Source organism: Sebastes fasciatus, chromosome 3, assembly GCF_043250625.1.
Source record: "Sebastes fasciatus isolate fSebFas1 chromosome 3, fSebFas1.pri, whole genome shotgun sequence".
Classification (NCBI taxonomy): Eukaryota; Metazoa; Chordata; class Actinopteri; order Perciformes; family Sebastidae; genus Sebastes; species Sebastes fasciatus.
Genome location: NC_133797.1, coordinates 11,380,674 through 11,399,407, shown reverse-complemented (window position 1 = coordinate 11,399,407; position 18,734 = coordinate 11,380,674). Strand labels below are relative to the sequence as shown.

Sequence of the window (18,734 nt, the reverse complement as noted above, 5' to 3'; positions counted from 1 at the left end):
ATCAGGACAGGAAGTTGTCTCTGGGAGAGGACAGGCTGTGTTGTCTTCCTGACAGCGGAGAGACTAAACCCACAGTGGACGGAGTCTGCTGGCTTCATCATCAGCTCATATTATCCGATAACTAGCTGTCTTTATTCTATTCAATAAGGGCAACGATGGAAGTCGACTCAGGTAAACTTTGATGTCAGCGTGGTACTTCTGTTAGAGGCTTAAAACGTGTCAAACTTACCGCAGCGTTAGCTCACCAGCTAGTAATGCTAATGCCTCAAACTCAGACTAGAGAGCCTCGAACAACCGACTAACAACTCTGACCTGCTGGTTAATCATTTGATGAAGGGTCTTTCTTTGGAAGCGCACAAGTTACAGCGTTGAAGGAGTTTGTTTGGCTTCGTCTTAGTCTCTTTACCGTCTCGAAACTCACTGTTTGCGGTTTTACTTGCTGAGTCTGCAGTTTGGTTAGCCATTGTCTGATGCTGGATAAACAAACATAGTCAGTGTTGCACCTTGACTTAGTAATGGTTTCATTACTCTTATTCATGCTTTCTAGTAGGTATAAGCTTCTCTGTCTGATGTGAGGATGGCTGGTGAACTAGTACTAAAACAATCCTTTGTATCTGTGAACCTCTGTTATTTTAAACATTGTGAAATGTCTTCTTCTTACAGTCAAACTAAGAGGCAGTCCTTTTGTCCAGCCTTCACTACACTGATTACCTCAGATATATCCAGTCCCACTGGAGATAATACAATATGTGGATACAATCTAAACTTGGTTGAGAGAAGAGTCATCAAACTACCTCCCAACATGTTACATCTTGTTGTATTCATTACTGTCTTTATTGGGAAAGTCACTTATGGCAGGCAAAAGTAGTAGTATCATTTATAAATGGTAAATGAATAGTTAATTAAACCTAGTTAATAGTTATTTTACTGTTAAACAATGAAATAATAATATAATTAATAATGTTTACAAATTATGAATAATGTTATAAATTCTGTTATTAGTATGTGTAATATGAAATAATAATATATAAATTCTATATTGTATCATAGCTGATATGAGACAATAACAATTACACTCTGATTACATTAGTAAAATATTTATTAACAGTTCATTGTTGCACACATTATAACATTTCATATACTATATTAAGATTTAGATGGACCAGAAACCAATTATTAACCATTGACAAATTATTATCAATCTATCTAAATAATGTCATTGGATTGTTTTACAGAGTATTTATTAACCATTTAACAAGGTATTATAATCATCAGTTGCAGCTTTATAATAACATCCAAACAATGTTTATATGTTAGTAATATCTTAATCATGAACAAATACTATAAGTAGCATTTTAAATAACATATATATATATATATATATATGTTATGTATATTTATATGTTATATAAAATGCTACTTATAGTATTTAAAATGTTGTAATGTGTGAAACAATAAACTGTTAAAATAACAAATTCTAGCATTACTAATAATTAGTAAACATTAATTATCATTTAGTTGTTTGTGAACAGTAAAATAACTTCACAAAGTTTAATTAACTATTAATTTGCCTGTTATAAATGATGGTTATAGTGAAGTGTTACCGTGTTTTTTTTCTTGTTCAATTCTCTGTCTTGGAACAATATCAGCATGTCACTACATTTATAATTCACTTCAGTCCAGTGGTGAAAAATGATTACATTTCACAGTTTGTCAGTTTTAACCATTATTGTAACCTAGAGCCTTGAGCACCACATTATCAAATATATTACCTCTGTAAGATCTAATCATGTATATTCCCATTCTCTAGTTTTCTTCACTGATCATAGTGGAAGAGTCAACAGCAACCCACTGTTGGACCAGCTCCCCAGCTACCAGTCCCTGCTGTACCGCAGGAAGTCGTCGACTGGTGGCACCAAACGACGGAGCAGCTCCAGAACGCGACTTGGCTCCTCTGGTGTTAGCAAATGGGGCGTGAGCACAGTCAGCAGACATGAGGAGAAACAGAAGAGTCAGACGGATGAGAGACCCATCAGGGAACTAGCCAAGACCATAGCCGAGAAACGCAGAGACAGGTAGGAAAGACACTATTATCCTTACCACCCTCTTGAAGAAAAGATGTTAAAATGATCTGTTCGAAAATGGATGGTGCTCTTATATTACCCTCTATCCTCTAAAAAATGGCAGAGTTGCTGTCGGTGACGTCACATTCCCATTCCCTATATATGTTTTTATTGTTGGCTATGTTTAAAAGGTATCATATATAGTAATACATACAGTAAACGATGTGTTTGACCACTAGAACACAACGCTTGGAGGAGGATCAAGAGCTCAGCGGTTTGAGACAGCTGAGGCAAAGCACCCGCAGGCATCTGAGGAGGCTGAGGGATGACGCCCATGAATGGCTGAGCTCCCTGAAGCTCTGGAGGGGAGACATCCACCTGATAGAAGGTGAGAGATGAAAAATGAGATGGACTGTCCTTAGCCTCAGAGGCATTTATTGATTTCTACTCCGGATGACCGACATGAGTAAATATACTTTTGCTCGAACAGAAAGTGCACCAGTTGTGGTTTTGTTGTCCCAAAATGAATTTCTCCATCTCTTCTCCTTCACACTCAATAGGGATGTTTGGCACAGGGATCCTGTCTTACTTCTCCTTCCTGCGCTTCCTGGTCATGCTCAACTTGATCATCTTTGTGCTCATGTTCAGCTTCGTCATGTTGCCCATCATCATAGCCCCCAACGCTTCAGGGAATATCACCTACAACCAGAACGACGGTGAGAGGACGCTTGTTTGTTTCAACCTTGCGCATAAACTCGGCATAGAATAGTCTTGAGCTTCTACTCCCCTGTGTTTTACTACAGGAAGTGTGTGCAAGGTGTATCCCAGCAGCGCCCGGCGAGGTCTGGTCATCTTTCATGAGCACATTACAGATCTGCTGTCTGGTGGAGTAAGTATTTGCACTTCACATTTAAAGGGTAACTTTGGTATTTTTCAACTCGGACCCTATTTTTCCATGTTTTTGTGTCTAACTGACTAACAATTTCTGAAATAGGTCCAGTATTGAGGGAGAGCGCTGTAGACGGCAGCTGCTCACGGGTTGCAACATGGTGCTATAGGGGCAAGCTGGCACCAACATTTACGTCCACTAAAAGTGCTTGTTTTTGCCATGACAGGCTCTGGTTGTTATTATAAGTGTCTGACATTATGGGAAGAATCCCGCTCAAGGAGAAGTCTCGTTGTGAAATCTGGCGAGGTGACGTGTTGCCGGAAGACAACGGTGGAATAGTAGGATACATCCGTGGTGGAGACATGAGTGCCAGCTGGGCAGAGTTTGTTGTGTTGGAGTACAGAAAGCGTAGCTTAGTGTTACCTAAAAGATTTTCAATGTCACGGCTGAATATTTAGATGATTTCGGTGATGTGGATGAGGTCTTTGAATTCGATGACCGCCTGTATTTATTTGAGCCAGAGTATACAGATATTCAGATTTCACAAAAAGACTTCTCCTTGAGAGGGACTCGGACACAATAACAAACAGACCTGATCAAGCAAAAGGTAAGAAAAAGGTTTTATTTCTCTGTGGGGTCTTTCCATAATGTTGTCAGACACTTACTGTATAATAACAATCTGAGCCTGTCAGTGGTTGATGCTGCTCACTTTCCCTCGCAGCTCGTTTTCGCGGCTGCCGGTTACAGCGTTCTCCCTCAATACTGGACCATTTTTAGTGTTTTTCAAGTGTTGTCCCCATTAGTCACATAAACACAAAAACCTGGGGAAATAGGGTCCAGGTTGAAAAATGACCCTTTTATAGTCCGTGGAAGAAAAATAAATATTGCATTTCGTTACTTCACTCACCTTTTGTTCCTAACCTGCAGGGCTTTCTGGAACAAACCTATCTTTTCTACGGCTACTACAAGGTGGACAAAATACACTTTTCCAAGACCACTTACAATTTGCCGCTGGCCTACCTGCTGGTCACAATAGCCTACCTGTTCCTCAGTCTCATCTGGATTGTTAAAAGGTACTGAAAAGACAAACATTTTACTTCAGTTTAACTTCTGAAAATGTCGCTCACTTTGAATAACTTTTCTTCAAGGTCTGCCACGGGATTCAAACGTAACCTGGTTCAGGATGAGGATCGCTTTCAGAGCTTTTGCAACAAGATTTTTGCAGGCTGGGACTTCTGCATCACCAACGAGAACGCCGTGAGGCTGAAGAGAAGCAGTTTGCTCTATGAGCTCAGGGTTAGTTGATCATTCCTGTTGAACACGATGTGTTTTATAGGGCGGAATTTAGCAGGAGCCAAAAGATAAGATTCAGGAAGGTCAATGTAAACCTAAATAGAAGCATAGTGTTGGAAAAGGATTAGGCTGCATCCACACTAATACATTTTTGTTTTAAAATGCATAACTTTTGCTAGGTTTATGCCTAGCGTCCACACTACTCCGCTGCTTTCGAGATGTTTGAAAACGCTGCTGACCCCGTTTTAGTTTGAAAACTCTGGGGTTGCGTTTTAGTCTGGAGACAGAAATGGAGTCCTGTGAAAACGATGACGCAAACACCCACGTTCACTTCTTGATTGGGTCTTATCAGTCATGATTCATCACGCCCCATCACGTGAACCTTTTCCGTAAGAAAACAAAAGACATCGACCAGCAGTGGTTCATTTCAACATGGATAACAAGTTACAAGCGTTGCTGACCTTGTTGTCTCTGCTAGCAGCTGTTGTGCAGTTAAATACCGCATTTTAATAATGTTACTACTGCCTACATGCACAGGAGGCAAGCTATTATTCAAGCACTTTACATCAATTCCCATGTCCAGCGCTGCTTCCTGTTTACACCAGCACGCGCATGCCCAGTGTATGTGAATGGTCATGTGATATGCGTTTTCAGGCGTGGTAGTATGGACGGAGATCAATTCTGAAACGGCCCTAAAACGCTCATCTGGACGGAGATGGCATATTAGTGTGGATGTAGCCTAAAGATACATGTAATATCAAAGAAATATAACTAAGATTTCTACCTCTCACTTTTCTTCAGGATGCTTTATTTTGTTTTAGAGCTTTTCAAAAAGCTCTTTTCATTTGATGTGGTTTTCCCTCAGAACTGAGTTGTTTGTTGCAAATGTTTAATCTGTTGAATGTTTGCCTGCCTCGTTCTAAAATTGCACGTTCTTCTATCCCCAGACAGATTTGGAGGAAGAGAGGATCAAACAGAAAATAGCAGATCGCACCCGCAAAGAGAGGTGCCGGATTTACCTCATCCGCCTCATTCTCAACCTTTTTGTTATCGGCGTTCTGGCTGGTTGCTTCTACAGCATTTATTTAGCCACCATCTTCTCCCAGAAAGTACAGATGAATAAGATAAAGGTAATGAAATGTTGCTGATGTCCTTTGACCTCCACTTCGGTCTTTTATTATTATCCTTCTGTCCAAGTAACTGATTGCCGCTACTAGAAACTTCATTCAAACTTGAAACCAGATTTTGTTTGAGTGATCACCTATGATTTTCTCTTTTTTTTTTTGTTCTGTAAAGCATTTTATAAAATTGAGCTCCTGACTCTTTAATATCCCTAGGGGAAAACGTTTATTAAATTTAGACCTTTAAACAGATATCTCTTTTTCCTCGGTTACAGGAGAATTTCATCGTGGATCTCATCTACGAGTATCTACCCTCAATTGTCATCACCTTGGCCAACTTTATCACCCCCCTCCTCTTCTCCGTTATCATCAATTATGAGGACTACTCGCCTGCCTTCGAGATTCGCTTCACTCTCATGAGGTACAGTGGACTTGGAATTCACTAACCTCTTCCTCATCCTTTCTCTTAACCCTCTCCCACAATAGACCAGTTTTTGTCTTTTTTAGGGGGGGTACAGGGGGTCTTTAGGGGGAAAAAGCAGGTATAATGTCACATAGAAGTGATGTACATCACCAGGAAGCTGAAGCTGCCTGAAGATTAATTTGAGATGCAGCTCAGCACTGTGTGTCAAGTTCTAGTCATAAATCCAAAATAAACATGAAGTAATTTATTAATTATTTAAAATAAATTGCAAAAGTACATAAGAAGGCTTAGAATATTGTGATAGAAGTACAGTATAGTTTATGATGGCCTTAACTGAGAGACAATTAAGTCAGTCAGGATCGCGAGTCTCAGAGGGTTAACGGTGATATTTACTTGAAAAATTGCATTAGTAGACAAACGCTATCAGGAAAAATGGCACATTTGCCAATTAACAATGATGCAAAAAGGAGGCTTAATACATACAGTCATGACTAAGATGTGTTAAAGTATATATAGCAGCTTGTTAGTGTGACTCACGTAGCTGCTATGTTAGCACCACAGTAGCTGTTGGCTAGAAAGACACAACAACTAACCATAATATCTCTATAACAATATTTATGATCAAATTGACACATGTTCTATTACACAGACTCGTTATGAAAAGTTAAAGTTATATCTCCTAACTCGTACAATTCCCTGAGCCTCTGGCTGCGCGACTACTTCACTCAGAGCAGCTGTCAATCACAGCTGTCAATCATGATGCGTACTTATATGGGTCCCATTCGCTAACATGGAGGGGGTGGGATTTATTGCCTATACTGCAGCCAACCACCAGAGGGAGATCAATGTCATGTCGTCCATCTTTATATGCAGTCTGTGGTGTGGACATGTTTCTATTGTGAAACACCTGCTGTAATACCAGTAACACTACATGGCTGAATGTTCTAATTTTCTGTCTTTCTTTCTCTTTTCTTTTTCCTTTCTCCCTCCTTTCCTCGCAGGTGTGTCTTCATGCGGTTGACCAGTATTGGGGTTTTGCTCTTCTCTCTCTGGTCTCAGATCACCAAATGTGAAAATGAGCCCTGCATCTGTGGTTATAACCATTTGCTTTACTCTGTAAGTCATTTCCCTGCGTTCCAACACATTATACAATGATTCCTTGTAATAATACACAGGTGCCAGCATCAAACCAGCCTTTATCTCCATGTCAACATGCATACCTGTAGCTCGCTGCTTGATGATTTCCTGAAACTATCTAAGAGGTTGCAAAGCTAATAAGGTTTAATTTTAGAATGTTAGTCATCATTTACATTAGATTATAAAATGTTTTAGTCTTGATAAAAATGCCCTTCACTGGTAAGTGAGCACCACATTTGTTCAGTCCTTTCTCACTCATTCGGGTTTTCAGTATTAAATCCATTCTTCTTCCACAAGGTGGAACTGCTCCTGGGATGAGTCTCAGAAATACTTCCCTCAAATCTTACGATGATATATTCAAAGTGCTTTTTATGTGTGCCTCTGTCTACCTCTTTGTTGTTGTCCACAGTGTTGGGAGACCCGTGTGGGCCAGGAGATGTTCAAACTCACCATCTTTGACTTCATCATCATTGTTGCAGTCACCATCTTTGTGGAGTTTCCCAGAAGGTAAGTCCTCATCTTACCTAAGTCAAAAAAAAAACTTCAACCTTTTATTAGTCTAGTTTTATGGACAAAATGTGATCATCTTAAACATTTCAAGAGGCTTTGACATTTTAGGAACAGTGTGTAGCATTTAGTGGGATGTATTGGCAGAAATGGAATAAAATATTTAGGGCTGTCAGTCGATTAAAATATTTAATTGCGATTAAACGCATGAATGTCCATACTTAATCGCAAATTCTTCGCATAGTTTTATTCGCACATTACTGGCTCTCAAGAGGGTCATTCATGTTTTCCCGTTGGCCACCGTAGTTCTCCTACACTTTTGGCACACGGTAGAAGTTTCAGTTGGTTGCAATCTGCAACCTCACCACTAGATGCTGACAGATCCTACACAGTGCTCCTTTAATTTTATAAAGTATTCTGTCTCTGTATGACCGTTGACATATTCTACAGTATTTTCAGTATTTTTTTAAGCCTTGCTCAAGTTTATGTTTTTTATTCTGTTGCAATCCAGTACATTTTCTTTCCTTTCCTCTGGTGATACTATTAGGTGGAAATGTTTCTCACCCTTTGTTCTTTAGTCATTTGTAACAGTGTCCTTGTGTTACTCTGCACTTCTCAGGCTGATAGTGAATCACTGTGACTGTGGCCTGGCTAAGTGGTGGGGCCAGCAGGAGTTTGCTATCCCTCAGAATGTGCTAGAGATCGTCTACGGTCAAACCATCTGCTGGATCGGCACGTTCTACAGCCCGATGCTGCCTGCCATCTGCACTATTAAATACTTCTTTATCTTCTATATCAAAAAGGTGATTTTTTCTTACATGTTTCTTTTTTTGTTTACATGAGTCAAAATCAGATGTTGTCGAAGTTTATGATGTTCTTTTGTGCTCCTTATTTGCAGGTCTCATTGATAAACAACTGCCGTCCAGCCACACGTCCGTTCCGAGCGTCCAGCTCTAACTTCTTCTTCCTGGTTGTGCTGCTGATAGGCCTGGCTCTGGCCTGTCTGCCTGTCACGTTTAGTGTGGCACAGTGAGTAATGCACTGTCGATGACCATGTTAGGTTTTAACTTCAGTCTGTAGAGCTGGGGGGTCACGGTTGAGCTCTATTGGGTAATATCGTGTCAATATATTTGTTGAATATACATGGAGACAGGATATTTGACATTTCTGCCTTCTGCATTTTACCAACTAAATAAATGTAGCACCGCTCATTGCTACAGCTTGCATGTTTCTCCTGGCATATATATACTCATTCACTCATCTCTTGTTGCACAGAATAAACTCTTCACAGGCCTGTGGACCATTTGTTAATTACAACACCTCCTGGGAGGTGCTGCCAGCTACAGTATCCAAGTTACCCCACGGAATCAAAAAATTCCTCTTCGCTCTCTCATCAGAGGCCTTCGCTGTCTCCTTCTTTGTTGTCACATGGTACGTGTTTCCGTCAGGTTTTTCAGCATTTGAACTGTTGGTAACAAAGTGGTCTTTTCTCTCTGCGGTTGTAATTTTGAACACTTTCATTTTCCCCTGCAGCTTGGCCATGTTTTATGTGATCGCACTAGCTGGAGCTCACAAGAGAGTCATTAACCAACTAAGGGAGCAGCTAGCCATGGTAGGTTTACTCAAAAACCAAGTCTCGTCAAGTCTGTTTCAACATTTTTAGGGCTGTCAATCGCTTAAAATATTTAATTACATTTAATCTCAAAATAATCAACTTTTATCTGTTCAAAATGTACCTTAACGAGAGATTTGTCAAGAATTTAATACTCTTATCAACATGGGAGTGGACAAATATGCTGCTTTATGCAATATATGGCTATATTTATTATTGGAAATCAATTAACAACACAAAACAATGACACATATTGTCCAGGAACCCTCACAGGTACTGCATTTAGCATAGAAAATATGCTCAAATCATAACGTGGCAAACTCAAGTCCAACAGGCAACAACAGCTGTCAGTGTGTCAGTGTGCTGACTTGACCATGACTTGCCCCAAACTGCATGTGATTATCATAAAGTGGGCATGTCTGTGAAGGAGAGAATTGTATCTTGAGGTCAGAGGTCAAGGGACCACTTTGAAAATGGCCATGCCAGTTTTTCCTTGCCAAAATTTAGCGCAAGCTTGGAGCGTTATTTAGCCTCCTTCTCGACAAACTAGACATTCATATGATGCCATTATCTTTACTCTAGCTTTAAAACTGAGCCCGCTACAACCTAGAAATCACAAGTGGCATTAATACGTTAAAGAAATCAGTGGCGTTAAAGCGAATTTGTGTTAACGCGTTATTATCGCGTTAACTTTGACTGCCCTACAATTTTTCTGTTCTTATCTCTTTTCTTAATTATACACTGACTGTGCTTGATCATCATTTTGTTTCCCAGGACGGCCGTGACAAGCGTTTCCTGATCCAAAAGCTGTGCCAGGCCCAGAGGCTCTCAGCTGTGTCCAAATCCCAGCCCCGCAGCAGCCGAAGCAGCCGAAGCAGCCCCAGCTACCACACCAGCTTCTCCAACAATTTCAATGAAGGTGTGTTCCTGGCACACTCCCCTCCGGACTCCTTCACACATGTGTGAGGCAATGCCCTTATATTACAGACCAAAAATCAGAGACTGGACAGACGGACTGGAGATGAAAATCATGTCTTCAATCTCCTTTTTATATGTTGAAAACAGTACGATTTGGGAGCTTCCATGGACCTGCTTACATTAATGTGTTGTGTCTTTTCAGTGTTCTTTTGTTGACAATCTGATTATTATAAAACTATTATGAGGCCACAATGTTCAAGTATTTTTAAACCAGAATGATCATGGCTTGTCACGTGTTTTTGCGGTGTCTTTCCCTGTTATATGTACCGTCACCTTTTCCTTCTGAGAAGGACTTGAATTACTATAACCACTGGAGTATGAAAAACCTTTCTGAATTTTATGCACTTTAAATGTATCAACACTACCGTTTTCTTACTTTTATAACTTTTGTGATGACATAACAGTGTGTTCATTGTGTGTTTTTAGCATTTATCATTATTAATAACTGAGGCTAGATAATAATGCAAAGAACTGATTCATTTCAAAACACTAAACTGTAATCATGTTCATTTTATCATTAATGTGACTGTTTTTTAAAAAGATTTTATATGGATTCCCCAATACTACATATAGAATCTACATCAAATACACTTGATTTCCAGTATAAGTTAAGATTTTGAGTATAAGTCATTTAAATACAATCGATGGAAAAAAGAATAATCCAACTCTGCCGATACCTCTCTGTATCCTTGTATCCTGAAATATACAAATTGATGGATTCAAATTAAATTTCTTTTTTTCAGAAGATTGAAACCAAAAAAGGCCACTCAAAACTGACAGTTTTTGTAATTAATATAACTTTTGGATGGTGGGTGTTGGTAGCTAATATGTTGTTGGTACTAAAAAAATAATGTTACGTCAGATATTGGAAATAAATGCTGTTTAACTTTATTTTGATGCATATTATATGACTGTGGTGACTGGAAAATAAATAAATATTGAAATTTGTCAAACAGTCTTTGTTTTTTCAGTTACTTACAAATTTGCAGTCTTCAAATATCACTCAATTCCCTACACTGCCAAGATAGGTGACATATACATACAGTACATAGAGACATTTCAGACACCATCTGGTCAAACATGATATGGGGAGTATATTCATCTTCCATATGAAACATACTGTTATGCAGTTTAAAATTTCCCACCGACTGCACTGGACCAAAGTTAAAGACTATTCCAATTCACATCGGATATAGACCCAATGTGTGACCGTTGCAAGCAGAACAAGGCCACTCAAATTCACATGTTTGGGGATTGTCCTAAATTGTTTTATTAATATTCAGTATGCTTTCCAAAACTACTGATAAATCCTTAGAACCATCAGCCTACCTTGCTTTATTTTGGTGTGGTACCACAAAATTTTACTTTTAACAACAATAAACTAAACCATTTGTCTTTTGCTATGTTAGTGGAAAGACAAATTTGGATTAGATGGAAAGATTGCAACCCTCTGACATTTGCACAATAGCATAGAGATATGTTGTGTTTTATTAAGTTGGAGAAGATCAGGTGTACTATTAATGGATCAGCTGACAAGTTTTCATTGATATGGCAACCTTTTCTTCATCGTGTTGATGCCTTCAGCTGGGATAACTTTGTGGCTGAGTAGAGTTTGGTGTATGTATGTGTATGTATAGATGTATACTGTATATATGACCAGGAATGTTGCAAACAAAGCATTGGAAGGACCCCTGATTTGTCTTTGTGTTCACATTTTTTCTGCTTAACTCCTGTGATTGTTTTATGCATGTTAGTGCCCTAGATAATAGGGTGTACTGTCCTAGACCCCTAACACAACGCAAAACTACCTTCGGTCAGTCATTTTTTCAGTAAAAGGAACGCCCTACCAACGGAAATAAAAATACAACCTGACCTGAAAACGTTTAATGAAAAGGTGAAACACTGGCTAAAACTAAACCAAACCTGTTATCACTGATTATTGATTGGGAATATACAGTACATCTGTAAATTGATTGTAATGTACGATGTTGTATTATGTGATTTTATGTAAGATGTGCTATTCTGTATTTTTTCTTTTTTTTTTCTTAAAAGCCTAACCAGGGACAAGATCTGCAAATTAGCTATGGCTAGAAGTCCTATACACCTTGCATCGGTTGCACTTTAATCAAGTGTAACAATGCCTATTTATTGCCCCCGTCAAATAAACTAATAAAAACACAAAAAAACACCAATGTATTTATTTATTGATAATTATCTTTCTCTTAACTATGATTATGTTATTTTATTTGTATATTTGTGTGTATTTCTTTTTTTTGTACACTTGTTTTCCTTGCGTGGTTTTAGTTGTGTGCCCTCTGGGTGTTGTCATTTGGGATATCTATCAGTCCAAACATGTGGATGCAGTGGATTTTCAGAGTTGTATTAACAAAATTCAGAAATAAACTTTGTTCCAAAAACAAAAAAAAAAAAACAATCTTCGTTTTGCGTCTTTCCTCCCCTCTTTCCTCCTTCCTCCCCTCCTTCCTCCCCTTTTTTCTCCCCTCTTTCCTCCTTCCTCCCCTCTTTCCTCCTTCCTTCCCTCTTTCCTCCTTCCTCCACTCTTTTCTCCCCTCTTTCCTCCCTTCTTTCCTCCTTTCTCCCCTCTTTCCTCCCCTCTTTCCTCCTTCCTTCCCTCTTTCCTCCTTCCTCCACTCTTTTCTCTCCTCTTTCCTCCCTTCTTTCCTCCTTCCTCCCCTCTTTCCTCCTTCCTTCCCTCTTTTCTCCCCTCTTTTCTCCCCTCCTTCCTCCCCTCTTTCCTCCTTCCTTCCCTCTTTTCTCCCCTCTTTTCTCCCCTCCTTCCTCCCCTCTTTCCTCCTTACTCCCTTCCTCCTCCTATAACGGTCCCTGCCGTCTTGTTCTCCTTCCTCCCCTCTTTCCTCCTTCCTCCCCTCTTTCCTCCTTCCTTCCCTCTTCCCTCTTTCCTCCCCTCTTTCCTCCTTCCTCCCTTCTTTCCTCCTTCCTCCCCTCTTTCCTCCTTCCTCCCCTCTTTCCTTCCCTCTTTCCTCCTTCCTTCCCTCTTTCCTTCCCTCTTTCCTCCCCTCTTTCCTCCTTCCTTCCCTCTTTCCTCCCCTCTTTCCTCCTTCCTCCCCTCTTTCCTCCTTCCTCCCCTCTTCCCTCTTTCCTTCCCTCTTCCCTCTTTCCTCCCCTCTTTCCTCCTTCCTCCCTTCTTTCCTCCTTCCTCCCCTTTCCTCCCCTCTTTCCTCCTTCCTCCCCTCCTTCCTCCCCTCTTTTCTCCCCTCCTTCCTCCCCTCTTTCCTCCTTACTCCTTTCCTCCTCCTATACCGGTCCCTGCCGTCTTGTTCTCCCTCCTCCCCTCTTTCCTCCTTCCTCCACTCTTTTCTCCCTTCTTTCCTCTTTCCTCCTTCCTTCCCTCTTTCCTTCCCTCTTTTCTCCCCTCCTTCCTCCCCTCTTTCCTCCTTCCTTCCCTCTTTCCTCCTTCCTCCCCTCCTTCCTCCCCTCTTTCCTCCTTCCTCCCCTCTTTCCTCCTTCCTTCCCTCTTCCCTCTTTCCTCCCCTCTTTCCTCCTTCCTCCCTTCTTTCCTCCTTCCTCCCCTCTTTCCTCCTTCCTCCCCTCTTCCCTCTTTCCTTCCCTCTTTCCTCCCCTCTTTCCTCCTTCCTCCCTTCTTTCCTCCTTCCTCCCCTTTCCTCCCCTCTTTCCTCCTTCCTCCCCTCCTTCCTCCCCTCTTTTCTCCCCTCTTTCCTCCTTACTCCTTTCCTCCTCCTATACCGGTCCCTGCCGTCTTGTTCTCCTTCCTTCCCTCTTTCCTCCTTCCTCCACTCTTTTCTCCCTTCTTTCCTCTTTCCTCCTTCCTCCCCTCTTTCCTCCTTCCTTCCCTCTTTCCTCCTTCCTCCCCTCCTTCCTCCCCTCTTTCGTCCTTCATCCTTTCCTCTTCTTATACCGGTCCCTGCCGTCTTGTTCTCCCTCCTCCCCGGCAGAGGTCGCTGTCTCCCGGGTCGCTGCTCTCCGTCAATGACAGCAGCTCATCAGCTGGTGCGGAACGGAACCGGAGGCAGCGTGCTGTTGCTCGGCTCATCATCGGGAGATCAGTCAGACAAAATGTTGAGAATTACGATCCGGGCGGACGTGGGAGCCCTCTGGGTTTTATTCTGTATCACGTATTCACAGTTCATGTCTGTGTCCTCTGATGACATCGTGGTGGCCTGCGGAGGCTTCGTGAAGTCCGACGTGGAGATCAACTACTCTCTGATCGAGGTGAGAGGGCAATCCTCCCGCTGCTAACTAGCAGCTAGCTCACAGCTAGCTGGTTCATGGCAGTGAGCTAGAGGTTAGGAGGAGACTGGATGACAGCTTGAATGAAATGAACACAACAGCAGTCTGCTTTATCTTAAAGTCAGCTTTGAGTCGCCAGGAAACATAAAGTAAAGCAGTAAATGTAGTTTCACCTTCATTTAGCACCTGCTAGTTTGCTGTTTGGGACATTTCCTCTACGCAGTAAACTCATGTTAGCATATTAGCATATTCATACTAGCACATTACACTAGTGTTAATGTGTGTTACACATGGCTGCTACCTCTTCACCCTAAACCTCCCTCTGCTGAGGAGGAAGACGATGACCAGCCGTGCTAATCCTGCTCATTCACAGGCTCCATGGGATTAGCCATTTGCTTAATTAGTGAAATTATCCCAGTTAGACTGGTCTGGTTTGTGAATGAACCATCAACCACATTGTAGTATTTAAAGCAACAGACAGGACCCCTGTGTCAGTTCAGGTTTAAAGCAGCAGTAGGCAGACTGTGCCTATAAATAGGATTTTTAAAAGTGTTATTTTTATAAGACGGTCACTATATCCTGACAGTAGTGCATGAGACAGGTAATCTGAAAAGAATAAATCATGTGTCTCGGTGTCCTCTGGTGCTCCTAATGGCATCTGCAAGATTTCACAGACCGGAGGAAAACAACCAATCAGAGCCGAGCTGGAGTCAAGGCCTATAGAAGGAGGCTGGGACACGCGTCATCAATACGTCATAGCTTGGAGGTATAACACTTGTGCAGTAAAATCTGGTCTGCACTCGCCGAAATTGAGCCAATCAAAACGCATGACCGCAGCATCAGTTACACTGCGCATGTGTCATACCCCTCACCCCAAGACCCCCGTGTCCCAGCCTCCGTTTCATAGGCCTTGGCTGGAGCCTGCCGAAAGTTTGTGACCCTACCGCCATTTTGAGATCAGTTGAGGAAATACCAAGCACCACCCACCAGCCGGAGCAAACTTTCTCATTTTACGGCTAAACAGTACACTACAAGATGTTTCTGAAAACATTTGAGGCGAGAAATAGACATTACAGTAACAGAATATTGATTAATATTTGATCAACGCTGCCTAGTTTGACCGTTTGATCGGAATTTGCGAGTGATTGACAGCTGCCTTCGTTGAATGAACAGCCAATAGGAACGCTCTCTCTCTCTGAAATGACCTGTGATTGGCCAAAGTCTCCCGTCACAGGCTAGATTGTTTAAACCCTGTAAACAGAGCCATGAGGAGGTGAAGAAGTCTAGTTATCTCTCAGAACACTTGAATTACAATATGCTGAAAGGTTTTTATGGGATTTTTGCAATGATGCCAAAAATATTCTGCCTACTGAAGCTTTAATGATCAGTTTCTGTCTTCTTTCATGCACAGATTAAACTGTACACCAGACAAGGTTCCTTGAAATATCAAACGGATTGTGCTCCAATCAATGGCTACTTCATGATCCCCCTCTATGACAAGGTAGGAGATTCCCTCCTGTTGAGTACTTATCTACCTTCATTCACTTTTTCTTCTGTAAGTGAGCAAGAAGTCTGTAATATTGCATCAAGTTTAAAGGTAACAGGTGCAGGTCAGGATGATCTTTAAATGAAGTCACTGAAACTGTAAATGTAACCAGGTCTCAGATCCATTGTTACCACACCAGATCTGTTGGACTTCTATATATTCAGTTCTATAGAACTAGCCTTGTAGAGGTCCAGTTGTATGGAACAGCTTTCCTGCTTCACTTCGCAGTCACTCCTCATTTCTGATTTTTAAAAGAGATCTTAAACAACTTCTCTTGACAGAGAGCAAACATTTGTTATTGTATTGTTTTTTTTATTTAATTTTTTTTCCTTCCTGTCTTTTATCTCTAGCATTTCTTGTTTGATAATAGTATTCTTGTCTTTCTTTAAAATATTTAAAAAATATCTGTTTGTAAATTGTAATGCAGCTGTCTTTAATTTCATTTTTTTACAAGCCCTCAGGTTTTTTTTTTTTCAACCCATCTTTGCATTTATTTATGTTATTGTATATCTCTTCTGTTTAGTTTTTATTTTAGTATATGCACAAATAAAGAACTGAACTGAACTGTTTTATTCACCGACGATGATTGTAATCTATGGACGTGTCTCTTTTTAACAGGGAGACTTTGTTTTGAAGATTGAGCCACCTCTTGGGTGGAGCTTCGGTAAGATTGTATAACAGCTGCATCCTCACAGTTCAACCTAATCTTATTTATGCCAGCTGTTGTCCGGGAAATGCAACAAGCTTGTTTGCATTATCAATGTTCTGGCTTCCATGTCTTTTGGTCTTTGATTTTTTTTCCCTCTTCTTCTTCTTGGGCTTTAACTCTCACCAGAGCCGACCAGTGTCGACCTCCACGTGGATGGAGTGAGTGACATCTGTACAAAAGAAGAAGACATCAACTTTGTCTTCACTGGCTTTTCAGTCTCGGGAACGGTGAGAATTGTGAAGGATTTCCTGCCTCGTTAATGGGAACATTTTGTCTTGAACACTCTTGTAAATTTGATCTGCACACAAAGGAGGGTTAACGCTTTTTTACTAAGATCAAAAAGTCTTTCAGCTTTATGCATGGTGAAAAAGTGCTCAGAGCCCTGTTTCAGAAAGTGGGATTAGTGAAAACTCTTGAGTTGGTTAAGCCTGAGATGAGGTAAACTGTGGATTTCCAGTTCCAGAAAGAGAGTTAACTTAAAGTCTGGGTCAGTTACCAGAATTTAAAGATATTAGTTTGTTACTCAGGAGGTTTGTCTAAAGTTACCGCTTTTATGCGCTGTCAGTCATTTCTTTGGAAATTCAAATATCACACAGCATCAAGTCACCCTCAGCTCAGAATAAAACCTCTGCATGTCCTTTTTGTGAAGTTTTTCTATAACACTGTGACTGAGACAGTTTGTCAGAGCAGTTCCACTAAAATGTTTATTGCACATATTGTGTAATCTCTGTTTGAATATGAAGCTCAGACCAATGAGATAATGATCTCTATCACTCATGATGAGACTGGTTGCAGTGATTATTCCTCTAATATCGTAGATTATATGTTATTTCTGAGTGAGCAGGATCGTGTTGCAGCTGCAGAATGGACTCAGAAAGTGTTTGTTTTTTAGATAGGCTGCGTATAGTCTGAACGTGTTTTAACTGCAATTAAGTGACTGTGTTTAAATTGACTACGTTTCTTGAAGTAGCTGAAATAAAGCCACTGAATGCTGTCGAGCCAAGATCCAAATAGATGTCTTCCATTTAAAATCTGCTGTATTTTAACCTTTAAATCACTGAACGTATTATTAGTGGATCAGATTGTGAGCTTACAGTCATGTCTCTATCAATCAATATCATTTTTAAATCTTTAACCATATGTTCCATCTTCAGTTCTGCGGGCCCCTGTGTTTTGTCCCTGTCAGATTAAAGCTGTAACATAGGCTGCAGCCTAATGCACAGTCAGGTGTCACCACTTTATCATCCATTAAGGACATGTAAGTCTGGTAAAAGATGAATTAATGGACAACACTGAATAAAACTTGGATTCAAATGGAGGATCTGCCTTTTATTAACCTGTTGCCATGGTGAATCGTAGTATCAGAGCTCCATTGATGATGGCTTTTTATGTTCAGGTTCAACCCACTCAGAGTGGATTGAACTGACTCTGATTAGCTGTTCTGGAACCAAAAACTCTGAGTTTACCATCTCAAGATTAGTCAACTCAGAGTTTGTCAAACGTACTTTCTGAAACGGGCCCTAGGTGTATAACAGGGTGAGGTTCAGCTCCTCAGTCTAGGAATGAATTCACGTCATAAAATATCTCTCTCTCTTCAGGTTCTGAGTAAAGGTCATCTCCTGGGTCCGGCTGGAGTAGAAGTCAGACTCACCCGGACGGGAACAGACGAGAAACTCCAGAGTGTCGTCACACAGCCTGGAGGAAAGTAAGTGGCTCTCGCCTTCCTGTTTTGTTAGATCTTTACACGTTTTTTTTCTGCATTAAACCAATGTCTCTTAAATTGTTTGCCTTTTTTTTGTTTTCCTAACACAGGTACACCTTTTTAAAAGTACTTCCTGGAAATTATGACATCACAGCTGCCCATCCCTCCTGGACTCTGGAGCAGGTTGGTACCTTCACTTCAGTTTCATGAGGCCTTATCAATAGCACAGATATATAGATATAGAAACATGAATGTATCATATGTGATGTCACCATGTCTTTTTTAAAGGAACATTTTAATTTAGGTGTTCTTCCTTCTGCCTGCTTTGTCATTTTACTGGAGCTGGAAAGTCATAATTTGATCAATGCTATCAGCAACCAAACGTTCTTGTGTAAACCTCTAATTTTAAACATTGGTATCTTCTTAAAGGACCAGTGTGAATTTGATCTATTAGCAGAAATGGAACATATTCATAACTAAGTTTTCATTAGTGTGTAATCAGCTGAAACTAAGAATCGTTGTG

The 18,734-nt window shown here is 40.7% G+C and overlaps 2 protein-coding genes across 2 annotated transcripts in view; both read left to right on the top strand.

Annotated features, from left to right (window-relative positions):
- The first annotated feature begins 8 nt into the window (after nt 1-8).
- Nucleotides 9-10,979, top strand: tmc7 (transmembrane channel like 7). The gene is made up of 16 exons (XM_074628929.1): nt 9-171; nt 1,811-2,075; nt 2,303-2,451; nt 2,624-2,779; nt 2,867-2,952; nt 3,880-4,025; nt 4,101-4,248; nt 5,193-5,375; nt 5,642-5,787; nt 6,792-6,906; nt 7,337-7,434; nt 8,054-8,237; nt 8,333-8,463; nt 8,710-8,865; nt 8,968-9,046; nt 9,821-10,979. Exons 1-16 carry the CDS (start codon nt 156-158, stop codon nt 10,010-10,012), a joined length of 2,250 nt encoding a protein of 749 aa, XP_074485030.1. The 5' UTR covers nt 9-155; the 3' UTR covers nt 10,013-10,979.
- Nucleotides 10,980-13,954: 2,975 nt separating this feature from the next.
- The window catches only part of nomo (nodal modulator), a 28,237-nt gene continuing 23,457 nt past the window's right edge, over nt 13,955-18,734 (top strand). The window contains exons 1-6 of the mRNA XM_074628921.1: nt 13,955-14,236; nt 15,666-15,755; nt 16,419-16,464; nt 16,636-16,736; nt 18,108-18,214; nt 18,322-18,394. Coding sequence (XP_074485022.1) covers nt 13,994-14,236; nt 15,666-15,755; nt 16,419-16,464; nt 16,636-16,736; nt 18,108-18,214; nt 18,322-18,394 — 660 coding nt within the window. The 5' untranslated portion in view covers nt 13,955-13,993. The remainder of the gene's footprint in view (nt 14,237-15,665; nt 15,756-16,418; nt 16,465-16,635; nt 16,737-18,107; nt 18,215-18,321; nt 18,395-18,734) is intronic.

What these genes read in the sequence shown, in the direction of transcription:
- tmc7 (XM_074628929.1), top strand. An exon ending in AGACATCCACCTGATAGAAG is followed by an intron (nt 2,452 to 2,623) that starts GTGAGAGATGAA and finishes CACACTCAATAG; the next exon opens with GGATGTTTGGCACAGGGATC. An exon ending in CTCATCTGGATTGTTAAAAG is followed by an intron (nt 4,026 to 4,100) that starts GTACTGAAAAGA and finishes CTTTTCTTCAAG; the next exon opens with GTCTGCCACGGGATTCAAAC.